This window comes from Pyxicephalus adspersus, chromosome 9 (assembly GCF_032062135.1).
Source record: "Pyxicephalus adspersus chromosome 9, UCB_Pads_2.0, whole genome shotgun sequence".
NCBI lineage: Eukaryota > Metazoa > Chordata > Amphibia > Anura > Pyxicephalidae > Pyxicephalus > Pyxicephalus adspersus.
The window spans coordinates 59,253,487-59,276,336 of NC_092866.1; the positions used below are offsets into that span (position 1 = coordinate 59,253,487).

At 41.5% G+C, this 22,850-nt stretch overlaps 1 protein-coding gene across 1 annotated transcript in view; it reads right to left on the reverse strand.

Moving 5' to 3' along the window:
* Window positions 1–22,850, reverse strand: part of TSPAN18 (tetraspanin 18) — a 99,942-nt gene that overhangs the window by 6,349 nt on the left and 70,743 nt on the right. Inside the window, exons 4-7 of the mRNA XM_072422160.1 lie at window positions 4,542–4,617; window positions 3,870–4,064; window positions 2,724–2,798; window positions 1,443–1,541 (exon numbers count right to left, since the gene is read on the reverse strand). Of these exons, the coding sequence (XP_072278261.1) occupies window positions 1,443–1,541; window positions 2,724–2,798; window positions 3,870–4,064; window positions 4,542–4,604 (432 nt within the window). The 5' untranslated portion in view covers window positions 4,605–4,617. The remainder of the gene's footprint in view (window positions 1–1,442; window positions 1,542–2,723; window positions 2,799–3,869; window positions 4,065–4,541; window positions 4,618–22,850) is intronic.

Below are 22,850 nucleotides of genomic sequence, written 5' to 3' on the forward strand. Positions count from 1 at the left end.
ACAGAAAGGGTCGGTGAACAAAAATAGTTTGATCTAGATGGGATCAATGGAATGTTCCATTGACCAGGGTGAAATAAACCAGGGTGAAATATCCAGCACGGTGCAAATGGTAGTACCAACAGCCAATCAGAATCCATACTGTACTGGTTTCGCTTTAGTAAAGCTGATTTTTTTTTCATTCTGTGCTTTGCTCTTTAAATAGCATTAAAAAACTTAAATACTTCCATAAGTATATATTAAATAATAACTCCTAGATTGTAAGCTTCTTTGGTTGGGGTCCTGACCTTCTCCTGTGTCATTGTTTGTATCCCCTATTTAGTGTACAGCACTGCAAAATAATTTGGTGCTATATAAACACTGTTTAATATTATAGTACACAATAAAAAAAAAATGGTGCAGAAATGCTCAGCAAGCTTCACTCAAGGTCAGCCATTGCCTTAAAGGGTCACTGATTGAGATGCAATGCCCAAACTGTACCCGTACATGCCCCCCATACCCCGGCCACAGTTTTGTAGCTCACCCCCTGCATCAGGTTGGGAACACTTTTACCAAATTCCAGCAATACTGGGGTGCAAGCAATGACTCCAAGTCTGCAACACTATTATATTTCACAATTCTAGGTAAGGAGGAAGGCTCTGCTACTCCTGGAGTTATTTCTGTGCTGTATTTCCTCCCCTTCATTGACATTTGTTAGTGAATTAAAGAGGTAGTAAAGATATAAAGTCACAGGCATAGAACTCAACCCTAAGGAGGCAAAGGCTGAAAGAGGTGCTGATGGGTTCCTGTTAAGAAAGGTGCCAAATCCACCACTTCCTAGGGCAAAGCCAGGCTGACCTTGGGGGCCCTTTTAAGAGCCCAATAGTATTTTTTAAATCCATTGTTAAGTGCTTTGTATTTTTGCCCTATGGGGTGAAGTAAGCCTAAAGAACAAAAAAAAAAAAAAAAAAGATAACCGTGCCACTGTGGCATCCGTACTGCATAGAAGAAAGGAACCAGGACGGAGCAGGACCCATTGGATTGTGAGGGGTCTGAAGGCTTTTCAAAAGTATCGGTAAATGTTTTTTATCTTTGCTTTTTTTTGAATGAACATTTTGCTTTAACAGCTGCTGGTATCAACATCAAACATCAGATTACACACACAGCTGAATGGGTCACATAGGAAGGATGCACCCCTCAACATCTGTCATGGAAAAGTTAAAGCCGGTCTAATTTGACTACAACCAGAAGATCCTCCCGAAGTCTGCAAACAGACTGTCATTGTGTCACCTTGTATTATTGTAAATTGGTAAATATAACATTATTTTTCATATAAACAAACATTATTTAAAAAATATTATTTTTTACATTTGTAAACATCAAATGAAGAACAGTTTGTATTTCTCATCACACCTTGTAACTGGTAGGGCTGTGCACTAAGGATCATAGATGGGTAATAAACTCACAGTAATCATGACAGAGTTCCAGGTTGATGTGAATATGTCCGTACTGTTGTTCCCCTGATAATGCTTCTTGAGCTCCTTGGTGAAAAAGTCTCTTGTTAGCTGCAAAGAGAAATCTGGAGATCAAAAACTGGAGAGCTAAAGGGGCAGAACGAAGGAAATAGCAACCCCCTCTTCCTGCCCTGTATTTAATACAAATGATGCCATTGTATTCCTGATTATTCTTATTCTACAACCCCAACTAAATATTACTTTTATATAAACAATCTTTTTAAGCTGGGTGGGGAAAAAAAAAGGTGTAGGTGGATGGCAGCCCCTCTATTGTGACCCCACATTTCATTAGGCACCCAAAAACAGTTAGGCGGTGCGCCCGGCTAAAAGGGTGTGGGTGGAACATTGAATAAAGTCCATTACGTCCATTTAAAAAAAGTTTTGTACAGAGCACAAAAGGGTTATTTATTTATTTTTGCTGTCTGCACACAGCTAGGAAGATTTCCCTTTGTTTTCTGTCCTAAGGAAGAATAAATCCTTCCAAAGTGGTCAAACTTTTCATCTTAGGGAGTAGTGCCCAGACCAAAGCTGCTGGTGATCCTTCCAACACAATTGACCTGATTTATTAAAGCTATCCAAGACTGAAGAAGATAGACTATCATGGGAAAACCTCGGTGATCTAGCAAATCTGGAACTTGATTGAAAACAATTGCAAAATTTACATGATAACAATGGGTTTGCAAGATCATCCAGGTTCTTCCATGCGTGGAAAGCTTTCTTGAATTAAATCCAATGTTCCAATTTCCCTATACCCAAAGGTTGTAACCCTTCCTTGCATTACCAAAAACTACCAACCTTTCTCAATGGATAATGTAGCACATACCCCAACTTATTCATTGCTTAGTATAAATGCACATCAGCATGGGATTCTTTAGAAGTAAATGTAGAAACGTATACTTATTTTCAATGGCTAGTGTAAGAGCATGCACTTTTCCCATTATCTTCATATTTCTCAGTAGTGAATAGTTCTTCTCAGAACACATTACTAAATTCCAGCATACAATACAGTTCATAGAAACCATACAACTGACATTAAACTCCCAGCATGCTTATAACCAGCTAATGGACTGCTTATGTCTGTTCCATTTACAATGAAATCCTCCTGATAAAACCTGCATGCCCTGAGCTTGGTACATTTGGATGGTGAAAACTCTGAAGCTTGGAAATAGAGAACAAACATCGCCTTGGCTAGACAAAGCTGGATTGTGATTAGCGCGGCTCTGCGACACTTACATTCTCCCTGAACAGGAACGCCAAAATAGCAGCCGAGAGTTCTGCCAGGAATATAACCAGAATAAACATGAAGAACTGGAAGAGAAAATGGTGACATTGATGATCATTAACACTCAGCGAGACTTCAGAAAGTGACAAAAGTCATGCAGCTGTGTCGTCTGTTGCTAATATACAACTCACATATTTATTTTGTAAATCTATAAGTAAACTTTTCTCTTTGCTCCTCCAATGACCTACTAAAGACTTCCTTGCTTATAACCTCCTCACATGCACAGCTTCAAGACTTTTCTAGAGCTGCCCCGACTTTCTGGAATGATGTTCCTCGTCCTATTCGGCTTGCTCCTACTTTCTGCTCCTTTAAAAGAGCTCTCAAAACCCATCTTTTCATGCTGACCTACGCGTCGTCTTCTTGTCCTAAACCTTCATTACTTCCCACCACTACATATCTCCCCTCCTATTGTGTGATACTTCCCCCACCCCACCACCAGCTCTTCGGGGCAGGGTCCTCTCCTCCTCCTGTGTCACTGTCTGTATCTGTCATTTGCAACCCCTATTTAATGTACATTAGATGGGAGGTCAGTTGATCAAAGTTTGGGGAACCCCAGGCAAAACCTTAAGGAACTCAGTGGTTGGTGGGAAGAATGCCCCAATCTACAAAGATCATTGTGTCATGGCACAGGTTCTACCAAGTGGCATTGGGCCAGCAGCTATGTAAATATGAAGTGAATCAGTAAAGCTTGGGGAACCCCGGGCAACACCTTGAGGAACTCCATGGTCAGAACGTCCTTCTCACAGACCGCTAAAAAGATCAGTTGTGCCATGGCACGGGTTCTAACAAGTGTCATTGGGCCAGCAGTTATGCAGGCATCATCAGATGGGAGGTCAATTGGTCACAGCTCAGGGAACCCCTAGTAACACCTTGAGGAACCCTGGAGTTCCCTTTGGATGTTACAAGGGATTCCCTGGCAACACATTGAGGCGATCTACTAAATTACACCTTCAAATAAATTTCCCAGTCATAAAATGATCATACGTGGTTTTAGATGCTCAACTACAGCAACATGACACAAAAATAAAAGGGCAAACTCAATTAAAGATGTTCTATAATTCTAGACCATCAGTGTACAGCATGAAACCGGTACTCACAAACAGCAAAAGGCACTTGTTCTCACGGATGGCTCCACAGCAGCCCAGGAAGCCGAGAAGAAACAGCATGGCCCCCATGGCCAGGACCAGGTAGGTTCCCATGAACATCAAGGGATTTGCAGCTATGATTTCCCGGAAACCGGTGGGGTCAACGATTACCCAAACCCCAAGTCCAAGCAGAAAGGTTCCTCCAAGCTACAATGGAGAAGAGGAGAGGTTTGGTAATGCAATCTCATTATAGGAAAACTGTTCGAAGACTGACTACAAATGTCTCCTCATCCAAACACCCCCAGTGCTCATTCCTTAGCCCCGGAATTCTCCTGGTTTTATTTTATGGTGACCATATGTCATGAGAAGCTTGAATTGTGCTTTTCTTTGCATCTTTGTAAGTACAAGTATTTCAGTGACAACCCCTCGGGGGCGGGTCCATGTTGCCCTGCACTCATAGGCTGTCCTCAGTCTTCCACTTTACATCATGTTTTATGTCATCAATTTCACGACTGAGGACATCTAGTGGTGGAAAACAGTTACTACAAAGACAGCACCTGCATGGAGATCACTGCAGCTTCATTTTTGCTATGTTAGCACTTTTTGGGGCTTTAAATTAGGATTTCATTGCACGCAAAACAAACACTTAGACTAAAGAATAGTAAAAATAAAATAAATACTTACAAATATAAAAAAGTTAAAGATGAACATGAGGTATTTTACGCAGCTCAAACTATCGCCCTCCATGATGGTGGTCTTCCTGGTGAAAGAAAAATGAGGAATTAACATTTGCCCCAATGTATCGTCATTGTGTCATGTGTGGTTAAAAATCTAATTTTAATTATTATTTAACCATTATTAAATATTTAAAAGTATTTCTAGAGATGTTGTCATCACCAACTCTTGGCCAGTTGATTGTGTACTCAGCAAGCAGCATGCCCTTTGGTTGGTGGTTGGTAGGGTCAGTAACTGGATGCTGCCCTCTGTGTAGATCAGTAATCACTTAGGGCCATTTTAGACCTGCAGGGACCTGCAGTGTTCTGCCATGGACTCAACCACAGTCCAAACCTCTCCCATTTAGGTGAATGGGAGAGTTTGGTACCCTCTTTTTGCCAGTCACAGCATGGCTTGCAAAATCATTGTGCCACGTGGTTGTTGCTTGAAGATCTGCCAATGGCCGTAGCGGTGTATATTTTGTTGCCCTTGCTATGGCTTGCCTCTCCCACCTGCACAGAAGCAGTTTGCCACTGTAGGTCTGAAAGGGCCCTTAGGAGCCAAGCTTCCAAGGTAAAGAAGGGCAACTTTGCCATTGGCTGATGGTTGGGAACAGTCACCTTCATGAATGGGTTGGTTCGTTCATCATTAATAATTACAGTGGTGGCTGTATGGTTTTTTGACGGTAACAATAGACCAAACCTGGCGTAATGTGCCGTGTCCTCAAGCAGCCTACAGCCATCTCATTAGGAATCCCACAAGGTGACAACGCCACAACTGGATGACGGGATAAAGTGTTGTCACCCTACAACAAAGAACCGTGTGCACAAGAATCGTCATGTTAGGATCACCCGAATACTTCTATATGAAATTTTTATTATTGGATCTATGAAGCCAGATGATTTCAGGTGACACATTGGTTGCAGTCACAGCTTTACAACACTCAAAGGTCCATGACCTGTCTGGAAAATTTAAAAATATTTGGCGAGCAACACTTAATCACGGCTTAATTTTATCAAGCACATAGTCAAGCCGATGGAGACTTAGTCTGTTGAGTTGTTGAATGCGGTTGATTGGTGGTTAGATGCAGGTCAACACGGTGAGAGATGCAGAGGATGAAAATATCACTCCAATCAGAGTGAATAGAACTTTGACCCCTGCTGATTGATCCGGTAATCACTGGCCTCCATTAATACGCGCTCCACCAGCCCGCTAATAACGTATCCTTGTGCTACACTCCAATCAGCTTGTAAATAAGAGCAACACTGAAATGTTTTCTACGCCATCATAAATGATTGCTTTGAGCTTTTAAATAAAGTACGATGCTTGAGGATAAGAATAAAGTGGGACTCCAACCTAACCGAAGTCTTGCGCATTTCCCCAACAGCACTCTGTCCTTTCTGGATAGAGTGAAGAATTTCTGTGTGTTCACTGGGGATGTTTTCTTTCATTTCCACCCCTGGTGACAAACAAGATTGTTTGAAGTTTTTCCTATCTGGTGGTCCATTCTCCATGGAAGATCATTCCATGGAGAATGATCATTCATTGAAATGAGCTTCCAATGCATTACACGATATGGATCCAATTTTGGAGCTGCACCATCAAACACAGTAGTGAGATACCATGTTGCATGTATTGCGTTGGTTTGGCAAGGCACTACCCTGTGCACACACGTTGAAGTTTGGTTGTCCATGTGCCAGGCAGCATTTTCCAAGAAGTGCAAAATCCAACCAAAATGTTGTGCCCGTGAACAACTGTGCATTGAGGTGCACTGCCTTGCCAAACAGTTCCTCCCTATGCGATGTTCCCTTTATTGAGGTGCATTCATGACCCATGGGTGGCCCTAAAGTGGAACTAAACCCTCCAAATTAAAAACTTGCACCCAGGCAGGTTTTATATTGACAGGGGATGTCCTATTTGCAACAAAATGAACATACCTGCCCGAATGCAGTTTTTCAATTGCACTTACCTGTCCTTGCTCTTCTTCCCGATGTTGGATCTTTGGCCAGGCCAGAATGATGAAACTCCTGCACTTGGCCACGCGATATTATTCATTCCCAGGGGCCCCGAAGTATGCCAGGTTATCCAGCCATCCTAGCAGCCTACACTGCACGATGCATTTTAAGAAAGTAAATTCTATTGCAGAAGGGGCATCACCTGTCCCTGCTAAAATAAACATCCTTCCATAATGGAACACACATTACTACATGCCATACTTGGCCCATGTGATAACATGACAACACACGGTACAATCCGGTGACTGTTGCAAAGTGTTGTCACCCCGTAACAAGAACCATCACTGCAGGTTCACCGGGTATCATTAGACTATAAAGCAGCAGATCCAAAAACACCTTCAAGTGCTTCTGAAATGGCACAAACATGTTATCGCTTGTAAAAATATCATTAATATCCTAAAGTTTCTTAACTTTCCTTTCCTCATTGTATTTATGAAAAATAAAATAAAAACAAAGCCCTTTCTTTTGCTGCCACCACTGAGATAAAAGCGCTCACGCAGAACGTTCCCCGCGATGCCCATCTGCTTCCCACCCTTTGGAATATAACGCTGAACGCAGCGATGCACCAACCCCAGCTTACATACCAGGGGGGGGAAAAAAGTATATCCAATTACAGAGAAAGTCAATAAAGTAACCTTCCATTAAACAAACAATGCAGTAAAAAGCAGCAGCCGGTCGGGTATACTTAGCCTAATTACAGCGCTCCCCGCCGCCGCGCACCATTATCATTAATGAAAAGCTTTTAGCCCACGAGGCAGGCACAGTACATTGTATTCTGCGTTTTACTCCGGCTGCCTGTTTATGTGCCCTGGAAGAGGGATGTGCATGGGGATCAGCATTGGTGTCATGGCGTCAGCGGGGCAGCCAAAAAGACTGACTGCCCTTAAAAGTGCGGAGTGTAATTGTGACGTGAAATTGTCTGTTCTGTACTAATGTCACATTAAGATTTCCACATCTGGAGAAAAACACAATTGAGGCACCTATTACCAGGACACACCTGTGATATGAAAACCCAAAAGTGGAATTTTTTAACTTTTTATCAACTTTTTTAAAAAGGCAAATTCATTCTCTTAGGTTTTGGATAGCTAAAGTGGAATAAATGTAATTGCCATCTCCTTTATTGCCCATGGGCGACCTTAAAGCAAAATCAAACCGTCCAAATTAAAAAAAAAAAAAAAAGGCAGGTTTTTATTGCAAATGCATAAAATAAACTTATCTGCCTGTTCCAAATTTTTACAAATCACTTGTCCTCGCTCCATCACAGGCGTTGCAATCTTCATCTGTCCACTTCTGGATTCTGGATCTGCAGGCATGTTGATTGGCCTGGCCAAAATGACATAACTCCAAAGCATGCATGTTTATTCTTTGTCAGCAGCCAGGGGGGATGCCAGGATACTCTGCATTATACACATTTGCATCTCAGTGTATTTTAGATACAGGTAGGTAAGTATGTTTTATTGCAGAAGGGACTGTGTGTTCTTTATATTGCAAGTGGAGACCCAGGAACAGTGCAGGGATGGTGGAAGCCCCCTATAATGGGCACTACAGGTGTACAGACCTGAGAATTTAGCACATGGGTAGCAGGAGCCTCATAATCTGCACATCAGCATGCAGACCAAGAAAATGCATTGATCTCACCAATGCTAAATAGGTGGGAAGATGAGGTACTTTGACATCCCTAAAAGAGTGGGGAAGTCCATTGTGTTCACTAGAATGCCTAGAATGAAGAAAAAGGTGTTGCCCCTTGTCCACTGTCATAGGGCTAACATTAAAGCACAGGTACCATTGGATAATTTGTGTTGGGCACACCGTGGTCACAGGCGGTACTGCCCACAAGGTGTTTTATTTTGCAGTTTCTAGCAGGTAAAGCTATTCCTGTATTTGTATATCGGCATCACACAGCTAGGAAAAAAATACGTAAAATTCACTGTAAAATGCATGTAACCCAAATCACTAAAATCTTAATTTAAGATTGACATTTACTTTTAATAAATGAATGCAATTATGCTATGAAAAGTGCAGTAACCTGTAGCAACTAGATGATAACATGTGTGTAAATAAAAAGGGGGAGCAGTTGCATACTTCGATATTTTGTTTTTGGCCATTTATTCCAATTGTTTGCAGAGAATAAAACTAAAGCGTAATACCACCTGTGCCCACTGGGTGTCAGCACTGCCTAACACAGATAATCCAATAGCCAATCTCTAATTCTTTTTGTTCTGAAAAGAAAAAAAGTGACCAATAATCTTTAGATTTTACTTTTTGGTTGACATTTCAGTGTCTGAAAGGATAAGCCCTAGCAGATAAAGAGAAATATCTACATATCAGGCAAGGAGCAGAAAAGTAAAGACTAATAAAGAAATGTGGACCAGTTCATGATTCTGTGAACTGTGCAAAAAAAGTCATTATGCAAATAGGAATTTGTTTAATAGTTTAAAATAGGAGAGAAACCAAAATGTGGTGCACAGACAAACATACATATCTCAAGTTAAGTAATATTGGAAGCAGCAATGGGTAGACTTACAATTTATAGAAAGAGGTCAGCACACCCAAATTATAATCCCCCTCCCTGATGAATATATACCATTTCCCAATAAATTCCACCCTGTCACATGATGTGCAGGACTCTTTCTTTTAATTCTTCTGGTATGATGGCATGGACACATTCTATGTCTATGGGGGGCTGGCACTTTTTCTACCACTTTTTTTTAGGTTGAGTGATGTTGTGCAATATTCAATCTGGAATATTAGGGACATCTACTGGCAATGAAGAGATACTGCAAGCAACAGTACTATAATGAAGGTGGGTATTACAGCCAACGTTGGTTAAAAAAAAAAGTTGGGCTTTAAAGGTAGGTTGGTCTGCTTTCTGTTGCCTTCTGTTGTATCCGCAGTCAGATTCAAGCTGCAAGGAGCAAACAGTGAGTGCTTGGGAATTCATCTTCTGTAAGCAGATGGGGTTCTCAGATCATTGGGGTACCAATGAAAGTTTGCAAAGAGGCCTTATGCAAAGCGTGCATCTCTGAGCACAGTAAATTGTGCTCTGCACCAGCTCCTTTCCTTGTTCTGATGGAAGCAAACATTTACTGGTCATGCCCATGATTTATTAATATTTGCGTTCCACAACTTATGTGTAGGAGTTAACTTTAAAAAGATAGGAGAAATCAAATAGGCCAATTTTTAGTATAGTATGTTACTTTAATGTGTTTCTTTTAGATCCTGATTCTAACATAGATCTACTGACCATTAATAGGCAAGTTGATGAATATAAACAATTGTGAAAAATGTGAAATAAATACTTTTACAAACAATTACAGTGATACTTTCAGGTATTATAGTTTCTTTCAACATTACACAACAAAATCTGTTGTCCGACGCGTTTCGCCAAATGGCTTCTTCAGGGGGGTTGTTTTGATATTGTGTTCTAGTTGTAAGGTTAGAGAGCACAAGAAAAAAAGTATAATGATCATTGAACTATGATGAGTATAAAAACATATGCAGATGTTCACGCCAATAGTTGCCCCAACAGGGAGAGAAGAATTAACTTGATAATGAAGGCAGATAGAAGTCTGGATATAAATGATTGTAGATAGTAGAGATGATAGGGAAGCTGGAATATGTGGATACTCCACAAAGGATGGTTATAAGGAGGAGTCGAGATTTTTCCAGGTAGAAATAGAAGTTTTTCTAGTGTTGCATAGAACAAAATCATTTAGGGAAACAAAGCATAGGCCTGCAGGGAGGTAGCTGGGGTACCAATTGTGATGATTTAGTTTTTGATGGTATAGGGAAATGATATATGAGACAATTTCAATAGCATTGGTGGTTTAGGTGGAATGGAGGGAGAGGCAAGGACGAGATACCGTTGCAAGCGGATCTCTTGGACTGCCTGCCGGCGTCTCGTGCTTGCCTGGTCCTATGTGCAGGAGTTTCCAAAAGATTCAATTTTTGCATGCAAATACACAAGCAAGAGCTAAAAATGCCATTGTTTATATTATAACGCTCCATATAAACATTAGCCCCCAGACCGTTCTATGTATCGCCAGTTTCTATGTTTATGTGTGCAGCAGATGGAATCCCACATTGTACTGTTAGAGTGAAGGAGCTCCCTCGGGGTCAGGCCAGTAATGGCTGGAGAATCCCAGCATCAAACACCCTGCGTGACCCGGGGTCGCCCTCTGCACAGCTTACGTTGACAGATATTTGTCAAGAGACGACTCTGCTCATGTATAAACAGGTGCAAACAGTGTCAGGCCGCCTGTCACTTTGTATCAGTGTATCCAGGTCTTTTCTATTCCAGATACTCTCAGAAGCAAGGAGCGAGGATGCAGAATGGGTTCAGCTCCATTCTGGCCTTTGCAATGAGCATGAAAAAAATGGGTTGGATATGGATCACCACCAAAGCACCTGTCCTTTATTTCGAGGGACTGTCCTCATTTCGGAACCAAATTTCTCCATCTTGCTTTTCCAGTGTTGGTCTGATTTAATAAATTGAAAATATTAGCTACCAATTTGCGTCAATGCTGGCTTTGCAGGGGCGTTTTATGAAGCCTTTGAAATGCTCTCCAATAACTTCACCTTGCATTCTTTGGAGTATTCTGTATAGTTCCTTTGCATCAATTTCAGCACAGAATGCCAAGTTGCCCCGTGCAATGTCATGTTACCCTGTGTTGCACCGGAGGAGGCTAATAAAGATGGCTAAAGATGCCAAAGGATTGGCCAGGAGTAAATGCCATTACCAGCAACAGAGCAAAGTGGGAAATTGTGCTTCTTGAATCACTGTGGGGATGGGGGAGTAGAGGAGGGTTTGGGGGTAAGTGTGCACCATGGTACAGAGTTTAGGCTATGTACACACATCAGCAGGGGTGTAGTCATAAAAAAGGAGGGGGCACGGTTCTATTTATGTAAATGTGCCGGCCCTACTACACCCCTGCCTATGTGTCATTCAAAGGGGAAGAAACTACCCCCAGGGTGACATCATGATACCAGAACCCATCCACTCTCCCAACGCAAACATGGCCGGTGTGTCCCCCCACCCCCCCAGCGGGGTCCTTCTACTGACCGGCCAGAGCCACGGACCACCAAAGAATTCTCTGCAAAATAAAAGTGGGCATGCACATTCCCGAAAAAAGTGGGGGGCACTGAATTCCCACCCGTGCCCACCCTGTACACCCCCTCCACATCAGGTAATAGTCTCCCGAAACAGTGTGTCCCCAACATCGTTCATCAATCCAAAGCCACTGCTGATCGGGAACCACCTACGGAGGACATCATAGCGAGGGTCCGCCAACTTGTCTATCCTCCATCCCCTCTCCATAGAACAGCACAGAGTGTACAGGGCCCATTCATTCATCTGACACTGGTAACAATCATAAAATATTATTTCTAGTAACAAGTCTTTGATATCCTTTACACGTGAATACACGGCTTTAGTGTCATTTCAAAAGTCATTGCCAATCCATTTATCCTTGCACCGTTCATGTCGGGCGACAATCATCAGATTGTGAGTGTGAATGTAGCTTAAGGCAGATTTATGCACTCTAGTGCTAAATCAATCACTGTCATTTTAAACACATGCACTAGAAACATTCACCTACAGTGAAAGTGAGATTTATGTGGGATTTTACTCATCACTACCTCCAGCATTAATAATACAAAGACATTTCCCTACATACAATTATATGCATATCAGACATCTCCATGTGCTGAGGACTCCACTCATTAATCTACAACAGCCACCAATATTTTTGGAGATGCTTCAGTGCTGACGTGCTTTCACCAACTCCATCCCATCTGTCAATATCTGACCTCTTATTGTCTTAATAATGACCCTGACAATATCCTCGATTCATAGGAGACTTTTAAACAGACCCCGGAGAGCCCATATAAAGACACAGATTGATCTGCTACATTATACGCCCAGCATGAAGCTTCAACAAGCCCCCTATGGGTTTCCAAAAGCTCTATTTGCTGGAGGGTCATCATTTGGAGGCCATTAAACCAGCGCTGGCTGATGAGGAAATCACAGAGAATTTTATGGGGTGAATTAGGATTCACTCAGGAGAATTACTTAAAAGAAAAACTCTGGAAAAATTGACTTGTTCTTGCTAAAGTATTTCATTTTATCCAAACTTGATTGGCTGTGCAATTCATATAATCAGATTTTAATATGTGCAACCAGCTTGATGTTGGATTCCAACTTTGTGCATTGCCATGTTGTGTGTTAAAAGCACTTCAGTCATTGGGCGGTGTTGTGCTTTATTTAACACATTGCTGCACATTTTCCTTTCTTCTCACAGCGGGAGCCAATTTACTTTTTCCTTAATGTGTGTTGTGACGTGCCGTAATGTGTTGCCGTGCATTTATATGCAGCAAGTTCTATTTTAGCACAGTGTAGAGCGTTGATGTGAACAAGATTAGTGGATAGAGCGAAGTGGCAGCAATGGGGTGTGAATCTCAGACACTATCTCTGCATGTTGTCGTTTTGTACTTCTATTCTTTGCATGGGTTTCCCCCCACATCCCAAAAACATACTGGTAGTGCAATTGGCTTATCCCAAATCTGTCCTTGGACTATAAAATGTGAGCCCCTCCTGGCATTGTCATCTTATGCCATGCCAAAAACCTAGACAATTGGTAAATTCAGTTGACATTTTTTGGGCACATAATGTTGCTAAATCTAGACTTAACCAACTGAAGCAACCCCGGATCATACCTGGCCCCCACATGCACCCCGGATCATAACACTACCCCCACATGCACCCCAGATCATATCACTACCCCCACATGCACCCCAGATCACAACATGCCCCTCAAAGGCATCCCGGATCATAACACTGTGCTCACATGTACCCCAGATCTTAACACTGCCCCTACGGGCACCCCAGATCATAGCACTGCTCTCACAGACACCCCAGATCATAACACTACCCCCACAGGCACCCCAGATCATAACACTACCCCCACAGGCACCCCAGATCATAACACTGGCTTCAAAGGCACCCCAGATCACACCACTACCCCAACATGCACCGCAGATCATAACACTACCCCCACAGGCACCCGAGATCATAACACCGGCTTCACAGGCACCCGAAATCATAACACTGGCCCCACAGGCACCCCAGATCATACCACTACCCCCACAGGCACCCCAGATCATACCACTACCCCCATCACAGGCACCTTGGAGCACACACTGCCCCCCCAAGCAAAATGGATCATAACTCTACCCTCACAGGCACCCAAGATCATAACAATCCTCCCAAAGGTACCCCAAATACCACTGCTACACAGCCTTTGGGACTTTTGTATTTGGCCAGGCAGTGCATATTGGCACCATATAAATACAAGATAATGATAACCAGGCTCATTGAAAATTATGAAGATTTTCTTGATCCATTGGGCCTCTGTTGAGCAACATTGTCCAGTGCACAATGGTGCAAGCCAGCCCTGAAAGTGTGTACTGTTTTAGTGATGTAATTGCTTAGGTTGGCATTCTGACATAAATCAGAGGACATCCTTGTGACATGTTTACAAGGTAAAGCAGCTATATAGCATAAATGGAAGTTTCTAATAAAACCAGAGTCTGATTGCACAGAAAATACAGTCAACAGGGGAGGCAATGGCCATTACTCCATTATTTTTTCCCCAAGCGGGTCAATATCCCCACCAGTCACTATACAGTTAAAACCCATCTCTCATTCTGAAAAACTGCACTGAAGAGTTCGAGTCACTTGTCCTCCAGGAGTGGAATTAAGTGGAGAAACATTTTGCCATTTGATATAAAAATAGAAAGGACTTTGTTACTATGGCAATTTATGTAGCACGCAAAACAAATCCACTGCAGCGGGCCGCGCGGCCTCTCAGCAAGACTTAATTGGTATTGTGTAATCAGAGAGCAGAAAAGCCACACAAATATTCAGGAGGACTGCGGCGTTACTAGATGGTGGGCAGGAGAGAAAAAAGGCTGAATTTAAAGAAAAGAAACAATAAAAAAGTAAAAAGGTAAAATTAGTTTAAAGCAACAATTGTTTTAAAAGAAAACAAATTGATTTTATTTAAAAAGAAGTAAACAGACCTCCAAAAAAACAGTGATACAGACAGGCATAACTACAAATCAATCCATTCTTCCACCATCACAATCTTGTATAAAGGATTGATTCTTCTGTATGGGGTCTTAAATGTTTCCCAGCATCATTAAACTAACCTCTTGTATGTCTGGTGGGGTCATGGACACACAGCCTGGTGTACATCATAATATTGCCCTGGGCTCATAGTAGAACAATGCAAAGAAGTCATAATGGAAGCTCCAGATTCCGAAAACTTTGAGGTCCATTAGTCAAGTAAAAGAGGAAGGACCTCAAGTTGCTACAAGATTGGACAATAGAAATCATAGAATGGGAAGACCATAGGAAAAAGTGGTGCTCAGGGGTTGGCTTTTAAGGAAGGAGGTGGGCTTTAAGAAACTACAGAACTTGTATAGTTGGTCTCATTGGGTCCATAAAGGTTTATTTCCTTAAGGAACAGAAAGTGGTACTTTGTGGTGGGCTATTAAGGGAGAAGGTGAGCTTTAGGAAGCTACAGAACTTGCGTAAAGATGGGGTTTGTTTTTCCTCCCTGGGTGTCCTATTATGTGTTCATATGGTGGATGCCCCCTTGCGAAGTACATAAAAAAAGAAACAATAAAGCAGGGGTTTTCTTTGCGGCAAAACAAAATAAATTGTAATATTTATATAGAACACCAATAGATTTCCAACATTTTCGGTTTACAGGGTATAAGAGTTTAGGTCTGTCCCATTAATGTCATGGGACTGTCGACTTTCCGTCTAAACAGTATGCTTTTCTAAATTTTAGCTAAAATCTATTGGTGTTATATATAAATACAATTTATTTTGTTTTGCCGTAAGGAAAACCCCTGCTTTATTGTTCTTTCTCATTTTTTAAGCTACAGAACTTTTGTTTTTGTATTGTTTGTCTCTTTGGGTCCCTGAAGGTTTATTCCTACAAGGCACAGAAAGTGGTGCTTGGGAGTGGGCTTTAAGAAGCTACAGAATTTGTATTGTTGGTCTTATTGGGTCCCTGAAGGTTTATCCTTTCAAGGCACAGAAAGTGGTACTTGGGGAGGTTTTTTTAGGGAGGAGGTGGGCTTTAAGAAGCTACAGAACTTGTATTATTGGTCTCATTGGGTCCCTGAAGGTTTATTCCTCTAAAGGCATAGAAAGTGGTACTTGGGGGACTTCCGTGCTATACATAAGGGAGGAGGTGGGCTTTAAGAAGCCACAGACTTTGTATTGTTGGGTCCATGAAGGTCTGGTACTCTAAGGCCTTCTCTCTACAAATAACAAGAAGTGTCTCTGTTCATTGGCACCCGCCTACCACCTTCTCCTTCCTCTGAGAGTCTGCCAGTTAAATAGGCGAAAAATGAGGCTTAGCCAGGGCAGAGCCATTGACTACATGAGCTGGTCACTGTTTGATAACCCTGACCCCACTTTTATACAGTGCAATGTAGCTGTAGAGATTGGTCAGTCACCCAAACCAGCCAGTGGATAGATAAGAAGACATTCTCTGTGCCATGACTTCCGTTCTTTTGGATTGGCAGTACCGTGCAATGTTGCAGATCCTGATTTAGACCGGCCACTTCTTTCCACAGTCTACTGTTCAGAAACCAAAACACATGGAGATACTACTTAACACACATTTAAGCTCTTCTGTCTGGAGTTGAACTTTTTTAATTCCCTGATGTAGGTCCACCTACAAGATGTATTATGCATGCATTAACACATACATTAATAAATCCATTCTACATCCACACCTGACACAACAGAGTCTCTAAAGACCCTGGAATAGTACTGAGGTCTATAGTGAGTATTGAACAAATCCTTTGGATGACAGATGGTTCCCTTTCTTATGTATTCTCCATTCTCTGCCAACAAAAATATTTCTTCTGTTGAGTTTCCATAAAAGATGCACAGAGTTGTTTTCCCATGACCCAGACATCAGATATGTATAGGACTGAAGTGGCTCCAGCCAATGAAAACACCCTATTTAGGGATAAACATGTACAGGGGGTAACTAGAGGTAAGGGCATGGCCTACATCGCTTAGTTCTTCACCCATTAATATTATTGGTGTTCAATGCTAACCTAGAACACCAACAGCTTCCCTGGTTTCTGAGCCCACCGTATTTAGTGTTGTGGCAAAGCCTGTGGATGGACATTGGTTTATTGTCACTGGAAATAATCTTTCATGATCATTTCTAGATGAACGACAAATGCTGTACACACAGTATTGTTGAGTTCAATGGTAAAGGGAGGGGATAGGCTGAGCAAGTAGCACTCCGCTGTGCTCTTATTAGACACTTGCCTGGTATCAGTCGACTTTTCAATGTTAAGCTGACTTGTGGGCCAGTTCTTAATAATTTTCAGACTTGAGGTCAATATCTGTCCAACTGTTGGTGCTGTGTCTGATGTTGGTCCAATCTTTAGTGCTGATCAGACATAGGGGCCAATGTCCCCAGTGCTTATCAGATGTAAAGTCAATGTCCGTTAAATCCTTGGTGCTTTTCAGATTTGTTGCAAACATCAATAGAATTCTCAGTTGTTATCAGACTTGTAATTATTTTGGGCCAATCACCACTGCTCATCAAAGGTGCGGCCAATGTCAGTCCAGTTGTTAGGCTATGTACACAAGTCGGATGATTAGAGAACCTTCCCAAACTGTTGTTCATGGACGACATTGGGTGATTGCTGTACACGTCAGATTCTCACCCGAGACAAGCCCGATCGTTCATCACGGTCAAGAATCTGATGTGTGAAGATTTATCAATAGAAGCAAAAAGTATGAGGCTATAGTCCCCAATTAGTACGTTGGGGGGTGTCCTTGACCAAGCTTTAGTGCTTACCTGCATCAGAGAAATGGGAGGTCAGGGACCTGCATATATACCATAGTGTTGCATAGTTGTACAAAAACTGTCCTTTGGAGAGTAGGATAGCTCACATATGTATATTTCAGATTTTTACATACCATATGTTTGGTTATCAGTAGCTTTCCTTGTTGATCATCTGTCTGTGTGTTTATAGTAGAAATACAAATGTTTTTTTAGCCTGATCCCCTCCGTACCCTAAAGGGGTTTGAAGATTCCTAAAAGACATCTGCGAGTGTCCCCTCTGTTCCTAGCAGCAGCACATGGGAGCCAGATGTCCCTGTCCCAGCCTGTCCCTTGCTGAGCGAGGGTGGGGACGGGTGGGCCAAGCTGTCCGGTGGCCTCTGATAGCTGCACACATGGCTGTGCCCTGAGGATGAGGAGTCAAAGTTCAGCCCCTGACAGCGGGTCATGAGGGAGCAGAAAGAGCTACAATGTAACATTTCATTAGTGTCACATCTTCACTGTGAGAAAATCTGCAGCACATGTCAGAGGTCAAAATAAGGAACTTATAACCAAAAGTCAATATCTGAATGTGTGCATTGCCTATTGGGTATCCTAAAGAGACACTCCTGGGCCATGCATATTTTGCTTTCAAACATACTCAGGGGCCACATACTTGCAAGCTGCTCTACGGTCTTCATTTTTTTTTGCACGGATTATGGCATTGCATGGACATTGGATATTTTTATGTTATATAAGGAGTAGATGAAAAACTTTCTACTGCCTAAAAATGTCTTCCCCCTGCCAATGCCTTCACTTGTTTATCTCTCCAAAAAGAATGGTGGCTTCATCTTTGTAGAAAAATAATTAGGAAATGAAAACGATTAATAATGATAATATAATATTTTAAAAAAAAACTAAAGAAGGGGAAAAGGGAATTAATAAAGCCAATTAAAACTAATTGAGGTATAATTAAAAGGTTCAAGTGTTTTTTTTTTCTTTTGCAGTTATACATAAATTGGTATAATGATCAGATCATAAAATAAGTTTCTTTGCACATAAGTGCCGATTTATGGATGAAGGCTGCAGATTTACAGAGCAGGGACCAGGTATCAAAACGATATCTTGGCACTGGGGGATAAGTGGTACCTCTGTACTGGATCCTGGAAAAGAGCTGACTTTTGCAATGCTGGAACTTTTAAACATGGAGGAAAATTACCTAGAATCCCTGCTGGAAAATTATTTTCTTTGTAATTATTAATATATTTTACTATTATTATTAATAAACAGGATTTATATACCGCCAAAATATTACGCAGCGCTGTACAATAAATAGGGATTGCAAATGACAGACTAATACAGACAGTGATACAGGAGGAGAGGACCCTGCCCCGAAGAGCTTATAATCTAGTAGGATTATTAAACAGGATTTATATAGCGCCAACATATTACGCAGCGCTGTACATTAAATAGGGATTGCAAATGACAGACTAAAACAGACAGTGATACAGGAGGAGAGGACCCTGCCCCGAAGAGCTTACAATCTAGTAGGATTATTAAACAGGATTTATATAGCGCCAACATATTACGCAGCGCTGTACATTAAATAGGGATTGCAAATGACAGACTAAAACAGACAGTGATACAGGAGGAGAGGACCCTGCCCCGAAGAACTTACAATCTAGTATGTGGGGGAAATTACACACAATAGGAGGGGGATATGTAGTGGTGGGTGTAATCAGCAAATATCGGCTTTTCTATATAGAAGGACTGAGCTGTCTTTATTAGGGGCAAAGAGATCATTTTAAAATTGAGCCATTATCAGAGATATTTTGTAATGGTAAATGGATGCTAAGGAATGTTTACATTTATAACATCTCTCATAGAGATCACAATATTACCATTGACCATGATTTCATCTGCTATTCCATCCTGATAGGGGACATCTTTGTTCAGCAATTATTTAGGGTCACCTTATACTTCCAGGATGAGATTTACCAATGTCTGACATAGATCAGCCCCTGCAGCAGCGGAGTACCATGTAAACTGCAACAAAGGTACAAGTGTTGCATTCTTACTATTGGATGAGAGAAGACTGGGGAAATAATTCAAATTGCCTGCAGCAGACTTTGCCTAGGTTTAGTCACGTGATCAAACATGACTTCTTCATGATAAAAGTGAAAGCTTTCTGAAAAAATGATAAAATAAAAAAAATTGCTACATATTGTTACATATCAGGAATGTAATTATATGGAGGGGTAAAATCACTGAGGGGTCACCCTAAAGGGGAATGGAGTTACAAAAGTAATGAGGTGCTACCTCTAAGGACTGGAAAGCTGCAAAATATTTTAGTTTTAGGTTTAGATACATTCTGGATGACATAGTGACTATGGGAATCTCAGTGACAACAGAAATACCCCCCCCACCTTTTTTTTTTACAGTTGAGTTTTGCTGACAAACATTGTATCCGTTGTGGCTTCCATAAAATTTTAATTACCTAATCCATACTCGCAGTTGTCTTTTTCGAAAAGCAATTTGTTGACACTGTCCATCTGTCAATGGTAATATATGCAGAATTCATTTTCTAGAGTGCCTGGGCTCTTCTTCAACAAGATTATCACACCGGTAACGGCCCCGTCATTTCAGTGATTATCACATCTCGTTAGAACAAACTATTTTCTGGGCGAGAGGGAAAAAGCGCAGATGTGCTCAAGTCTGGGACAGCCCTGGGATTTTTGGGATGACTCAGGATTTACTATTTCTATTTCCTACTAATTAAATAACATTTAAAGCACTGTGTATTAGATCCAACTGCCGACTACTGCATCCTCTTTCCAGCCATTTACTGTCTGTGTGCACTCAGCACTGGTCACAGGGCATTTACCAGGGTGACTCCGGTCACAGGGCATTTACCAGGGTGACTCCGGTCGCATGGCATTTACCAGGGTGGCTCCGGTCGCATGGCATTTACCAGGGTGGCTCCGGTCGCATGGCATTTACCAGGGTGGCTCTGGTCGCATGGCATTTACCAGGGTGGCTCTGGTCGCATGGCATTTACCAGGGTGGCTCCGGTCGCAGGGCATTTACTAGGGTGACTCCTACTGCAGGGCATTTCTTAGGGTGACTCCTACTGCAGGACATTTTTCAGGGTGGTTTTGGCCGCAGGGCGTTTACTAGGGTGACTCTGGCTTCAGGGCATTTACTAGTGTGACTGTGGCTTCAGGGCATTTCTCAGGGTGGTTTTGGCCACAGGGCATTTACCAGGTTTGCTCAGGCTGCAGGGCATTTGTCAGGGTCGCTCTGACACCAGTTAACTATACTATAAAATGTGCATCAAATCATGCATTTGTATTATGGAAGCCCATGTGACAACTCAGAAGCATATTAGGTGCAGGGACCGAGCGTAGTCACCTTGTAACAGGAAGTACCTGAACAAGACCTACATGGTTAGGCCACCAGCTGCAAACAAAGGAGGACTTTGTAAATGGTGGAGTCTGAACAAGGACCTCCAGGAAAGCAGGTGTTATTTTAGTTTGATTAAAATATATTGAAAACCATTTGAAATGATATGGACATGTTAGGTTTTGTGCACTCTGGAGGGGAGATTGTGGTGTGGTTATGGCTTCCTCATGCCCCTGAACTGCTCCCTTTGAGGAGATGCACCAGGGGGAGCTCATAGAGAATGAATAGGGGCAGCAGTGATCAGTTCCGCACCACCAACAGCCAGCAATTATAATAGGTAAAATTGAAGATGGGTCATCCAAGAACCAGCACAGTGGAGGGGTAGGGGAGCAAGTGGCTGGCTGGGACTGGCAAGGTACCAAACTCTAGGAGCCACACATCTGTTCCAAGTACAAGTGTGGACACAATCTTAAAGAAATTTTAAAAAGTTAGTGAACATTGATAGAGAATATTGCAAATAACTAAGAGAAAAAGGGGAGAAAGGAATTAGGAAAACTAAGATGAGTGAACAAAGGTCCAATAGGGGCTACAAATAACTTAATTTTAAACCAGGGTCAGGCATCAAGTTCATCCCAGAGGTCTCAAACAGGCAGTAGAGAAAAAGAAAATCCAGAGCCAGCATTGTTGACATATCATTCAAAGTCAGCATTATCTTCTTGGACTGAGATGCTGGCTAAGAGAATTTATGTAATCTTGGTACCTGTGCCAATCTGGCTTGTGTTCACAAACCAGCACCCAATGACTTGCTACAATGTTGCAGTCTGATTAGGGGGATAGGAGACTGGGAATCTGCTTCCTCCTACCTGCAGCAGATGATATTATGACAACCCAAGAAAAATAATACTGTGCCGTATATTGTAACATGTATTGAATGTAATGTAAATTTACTGAGAAGCGAGTAAACATTTGAACATTGATCTTCTTTAATTTCTGCAAACACCATAATCTAACCATAAATCATTCTAAAATGCCAATGTTATAAAGAGAAGAACACAAGCCTGGTGTCACCCTCTGCACATCTTTTCGTAATCCATAAAGTGAAGTCATGTTTTAATTAACAAGCCTATAACAGATGATTTTTTTTTTTCGTTTTCTCTCTGTAGGTTATTACAAATACTAATTACATTGACTCATCTGCTTCTGATACAAAGAGGCAGCCGAGCCCCGAGACGACCCGCACACCATTATATTAGGAGATGTGGGGAGCGGTCACTCAGCTTTGCGTGTGTAATAGGGTTAGTGGCAGCGTTACAAGTTATTAGAATAACGAGTGGCTAATTGTCGGTTTGGATGCAGTCCAGAAGTTTCAGCTCGCGGATACAGCGATGACAAAACTAGACAAGAATCCTGAGGGGGCATTATTATTCCAAGGCTTTTATCACACTTAAAGGGGAAGGTTATGAATGTGTATAGAAGTATGTAAGATGAGATCAATTGATTGATTTTCAGATAGATATGTAATATATATATGCAGCAATATATCATAAAGATCAATGGATAGACATGCCATGCATATATATATAGTTATATCATAAAGATGGATTGATCAACAGATAAAGTGATAGATATGCCATGCATATATATAGTAGTACATCCTAAAGATCAGTCAATCAACAGATAGAGCAATAAAGATATGTGATTCGTATATATAGTAGTATATCATAAAGTTCGATAGATAGATATGTGATACATTTACAAAATATATATATGTAGTTTTATATCCTAAAGATCAATTGGTATGGTATGATGCATATATATAGCACTATATATATATATATAACGTAACTATCCTCCATAGATTTATCGATTGATCTTTGATAAATTATATATGTATATATCAAAGATCAATCGATCAATAGATGGGGGATAGATACGTAATATATATATATATATATATATATATATATATATATATATATATATATATAGTAGTAAAT